Source organism: Sphaeroforma arctica (genome assembly GCF_001186125.1).
Source record: "Sphaeroforma arctica JP610 unplaced genomic scaffold supercont1.178, whole genome shotgun sequence".
Classification (NCBI taxonomy): domain Eukaryota; class Ichthyosporea; order Ichthyophonida; genus Sphaeroforma; species Sphaeroforma arctica.
The window spans coordinates 4262-9060 of record NW_014040380.1 but is presented as its reverse complement, the minus strand read 5'-3'; the positions used below and the strand labels follow the sequence as shown (position 1 = coordinate 9060).

The 4799-nt window shown below is 42.2% G+C and overlaps 2 protein-coding genes across 2 annotated transcripts; one reads left to right on the top strand and one right to left on the bottom strand.

Moving 5' to 3' along the window:
* Positions 1-2786: 2786 nt before the first annotated feature.
* On the bottom strand, positions 2787-3131 carry SARC_03484 (hypothetical protein; the record flags this gene model as incomplete). The annotated part of the gene is made up of 1 exon (XM_014302710.1): positions 2787-3131. One exon carries the CDS (start codon positions 3129-3131, stop codon positions 2787-2789), a length of 345 nt encoding a protein of 114 aa, XP_014158185.1.
* Positions 3132-4362: 1231 nt separating this feature from the next.
* SARC_03483 (hypothetical protein) lies at positions 4363-4686 on the top strand (the record flags this gene model as incomplete). The annotated part of the gene is made up of 1 exon (XM_014302709.1): positions 4363-4686. The coding sequence occupies one exon, from the start codon at positions 4363-4365 to the stop codon at positions 4684-4686; it is 324 nt and encodes a 107-aa protein (XP_014158184.1).
* Between the last annotated feature and the right edge of the window lie 113 nt (positions 4687-4799).

The following is a 4799-nucleotide window of genomic DNA, read 5'->3' as shown; positions in this document are numbered from 1 at the left end:
TATATATATATGCATATTACAGGAGTACAATAAAAATTTTCGTACTATATCTACCTGTTCCAAAAAGATGTTGTTAGAATGTTGTTCGTGCGTCACACCGACACCTTCATATATTGTTTCAATCGCAATGTACTCTGAATGATGCAGCAGCAAGGTAAAATATTCCTGAATACATTCGATTGCGATGGTTGCTCATCGCATACTCCAAGCGGATCACATCGAGCATGGACTTTTTCAGTTATGTGTTACTCGTCGAGATAAGAGTGTCGCTTTGATAAATGCATATCATGCGTTCGATATATTTTCTATCTCCAGTGTGATGGATGTGTATTGTTGTGTACAGGACTACAATCCTAACCCATATAGTCGGGATTGTCGGCAATTAAACAACCGATGCAACATTAGATGCACAAGGACTAACAACTATACACTGAACTTCCGTCGACAGGCAAGTATATTTATGCCCAGGCTTCGGTTGAAGATGAACGTCAGCTCGACTTAATGATCTGGCTTTTATGAAATCATCATATTCTTACAGGTTGGTGGGGTGCTCATCTGTTCTGGGTTCTGAGGGCTAGTTGCCAGGGTATTCCACATAATCTTACATGGGAAGCATGTGCTTGTGGCGTCTTAGTATTGTACTTGGGTTTTTGTCCACATTGAGTTTTATGTCTTAACTGTTCTTCAATATGCAATACATAATTATATATCTATATAAAACCCGCAGTATATATATATATGTATTCAAAATGAAGACTTGAGCTCATACCTTTGGCACATACCCGGGTGTAGTGGTCTATAAAAATTGTGTTTATATGTATAGCTCTCGATCGGATTAGTTTTATAAATATCATCCCAATATTTTCGTCCTCTCCAGAGTGGCGTTACCTAGATCGGAGAGAGCGATGGCTTTGACCACACACAGTCTTAACTATAATGTAGACTTTTTCGATGAGGACTCCTTCTCTTCGTTCTGAAACTCGAGCTCGGATGCCTGGGACGGAAGCATGTCATTAAGAGTGTACTGAGGTTTCAATAGGTGTTTCCAGGGGGAAATGTGGTGCAGCTTACGTCTAGCTGCCTGAGACTGGTATCTGCTGTAGCGAGTGGTCACTACTGGTGATTCACGTGCTAAAACATTGCAACGAATCACAGTCAACACACGGTAATGTCACCACAGCTCAAAGGTTAGAACTCAAGATACCGTGAAAGCAGAGCACATACCCCAAGAAGGCATACTTTTTGACGTAAACGATGAAATTACTCTAAGAAAGCTAACACCTTTGAAAATCGCTACCACTCCTTTGTCTTACGCCACAAAATCAGAAATACAGAAGAGGTATTTGTAGGGATCTATAAAGTGGCGATTTTTTTCCAGTATATAGTTCGCTTCCAAGGGCTCCCTTTCTGTTCTCTCGGAGTTTCTTGAAGCACATACGTTCTTAGAACTTCTGCAATCATGCTGGACATGACAGATTTGCTCCCCGAGCCCATAAATTCTTTTAAAAATCTTTAATTAATTGAGATTACGTAGAACAGCTACATCACTTTTTGTCTTTACCATTTATAGTTCAATACGAGTTTCAATTTATTGGCTTCAGCGGCCCAGTTCGGCCGAAGGAGTGGTTGATTGTGGCGAGAGGAGTATGTGCTTTTCAACCTAGTTCACAAGTCTGCAAGCTGAATCTAATCGTATGTTGGCAAACTTATCATATTTTGGTTAGCAACCGGACCTGGAGCTTCCTGTCGTCCTTCACTGCCCTATTGAAAATGGTTGTTTACATAAAGAACCATGAGCTGTACAGTATCTGGTATTCAACTGTGGGTTGAACGTTGATCTGTTTTTTTAATGAGTGTAAAGCTGGCTGCATATCCAGGCTGAAAATGTCGTACTAAACGTTACGTTAAAGGAATACATTAAATTGCAAAAAAAAAAGCTTCAGCCCTAGGAAGTGAGCTAAAGATCAGGGGATTTTGAACTGATATTTTTGCATTCTATATACTTCGGTCTCGATTTATTTGGTGTCAACAACTAAAGGTTAGTAACTCGGTCACCGACATGATGCTCTCCTATCATTTTTAGTATTATTTCATTTGTTCTGCAGTTTTAATAAGGCCACATTATATGTCTCTCGCAAGCAAGGATATATCATGTTGTGGATACGTCGTACCTTCCCTAACCATGGCAACACATGCCAATCAGGTTCGTCCTTACTATAGGCTATTTGTAGCTCACTATATCTGCCCCGAAAATAGAGAGCGGGTGTTGTTTCCGTAACGGGATCAGCACACTGTTCTTATGCGTTTGTATCCATTTAAGGTAGCATGGCCAAACATCTGCATCATCCGATAATGCGGTACTCAAAAATAACTTGCCTTCTATGGCGCGTCTCATTTGCTATCTCTTTTGTGACGCACACCGGGTACAAGTACTAATGATTTCGTTACGTCATTACAAACCTCCCTACCGTTTTTAGAACACACGAAGTCAACAAAGACTTGGTAACATGATTCTGCTACGGTATGAGTAATCTTATTCTTTAACGGCTAGAGAAGTTGAACCGTGTCGTTATATCGAATAAGTGGCATATGTAGCGGTCGCTCGTGTGCTCGGACGTGCGCAGGTCAACCAGATTAATAATGACCCTGCACCATGGGACATCTTCCATCACACTCCTAAGTGCAAGGCGAATCCATATTGCGTAGGAAAGTGCATCTGGCTTGTGGGCGGAGAATGCTTCAATATGAGAAAAGTGGGAGTGTCCTTCGGTGTCAGTGAAACTTGGTTAAGTTCCCCGCCTCGTGCGCTTCAGGGTGCTCGCTGATCGCTGATCAGTGCTCGTTGATGTAGACTTCTTCGGCCTGGATTGCCGTTGCTTGCGTCTGGTACGCTGTCGGTATAGTGTAAGAATATCAGCATCTGCGATGTCTGATTCATGTATCCAGGTACGCTCCCCATCTGTCCATTGCAGTAGGTACTCCTGGGATCCATCACCTTGTGTGGATGGTATGTGGTCAAGTATAGAGGAGAACTGGATCTCTTCTGATGGTTGTACTTGACTGTTGGGGGTGAATTCCTCGCCCGCGTAAGCCTTCTTGACCAGTCCGATAAACCGAGGCTTTCGTCCCATCAAGGTTGCAGACAAAACACCCGTTGCTCTCCTTGCGTACTATTTTGTATGGTCCTCCGTATGGTGCTGTCATTTTATTCATTTCACCTAGGTAATGAAGCATTACAATGGCCCCTTCTTGGAAGTGCAGGAAGTGTGTAGCATCTAGGGATCAGATTATCAAAAAGCCAATCCAAATTTCAAAACCTCATCTTCAATATTGAGTTTTGGAATTAGAATTCAAATATTCCTGATATTAGAGTCAGCAGAAATATTAGCGGTAGAACTGGTAAGCTAGTGAATTAGAAAACACAAATAAAGACTCAGTTCGGTCCTCTCAGACTAGAGACTTTTCCTGGCTAAGATAACCGTACTTGAGAAGAGGTCTATTGTATCCTTTGACTCGTATCTTTCAGCTACTCCACATACTCTACATTTTTTACAATATCTTTTACTTAGATAAGTTGAATAGGTTACACTCTAAAACCAAAACTATAACTAGTGTACTAACCAAACAAGCGAGAGTGTTGAAGGTTCTTTTATTAAGATGACAAGAAGAAGAAGAATAACTCAAGAAGAAGCCGAGACGACGCTGGCCACAAGAGTGAAAGAGATGATCAGAGTTCCGACCACAAGAGGCGAGCAGAGTAAGAGGGAAGAGGAATTCCCAACGAATAACAAGCGCGGACGTGAAGAGCAAATAACTACCCGTGAAGAACAGGCACAGGAAACGCTCACAAGGTATTTATATCGTGTCCCAGAGTGATGTATCAAAAAAAAAAGTGAACAGAAAAGCTACTAAAAAACAAATATTGAGCTGGCAAGGTGATTTAATTATCAATGTCGGGGATTTTCAATTAAGAAAATCACCCTGACGTCGGGGCACCCCACAGACTCGAGACAGTATCACCATAGTATCTCTGTACTAGAAACCACATCACAAAAACACACCTTCAAGTAAGTCCACACGTGAAGGAATAAGCTGAACCAACAAACACCATTTACTCTCCCTCCATCTCCGGAAGGAACACAACAAGCTAACGCGACACACAGAACATTAAACCCTTCCCACGGAAGTGCTGCAAAGCGAGACCACAATAAAAGTAAGTGAGATAAATTCAATTTTCATTTATTTTCATACAAATTACTAGCAAAGACAAGAGGGGTGAAGGGCGTATTCGCACAGAATACAGCAAGAGTCTTTACCAATAAATAGCCTGCAATACCCACACACCAACACAGACATCTCAAGATGCCAACGGCAACCAGAGCAGGCGTGTACGGTGGTGAAGAAGGTGATGGGGACACGGATGGAGCAAGTGACAGCCCAGCAGGGGGGGGCAAGCCCAGGCAGTGGCTCAAGCCAGCCAACACCAGGGAGGGGGGTATCCATGCAAGTTCAGTAATGCGTTTAGAAATAGACAAGAGCATCTGTCAAGGCAACCACGTCCTGGTTAGTAGGTTTGTATCCAAATTGAAACAAACAGCACCGGTGCATATTCCAACTCTACACAAGATGAGAGTAGGCATTCACGACCAACAGCCAGAACGGCAAATGTCAATCGTCGATACATAACTTAGAAGAAGTTACGATTTAGCTATCAATATTCGTCCTGACGGGGAATACGCACGAAGAGACCGGAACCAACTCTTATAGGGATAATAATATTTATTTCAAAAATGGCAAGT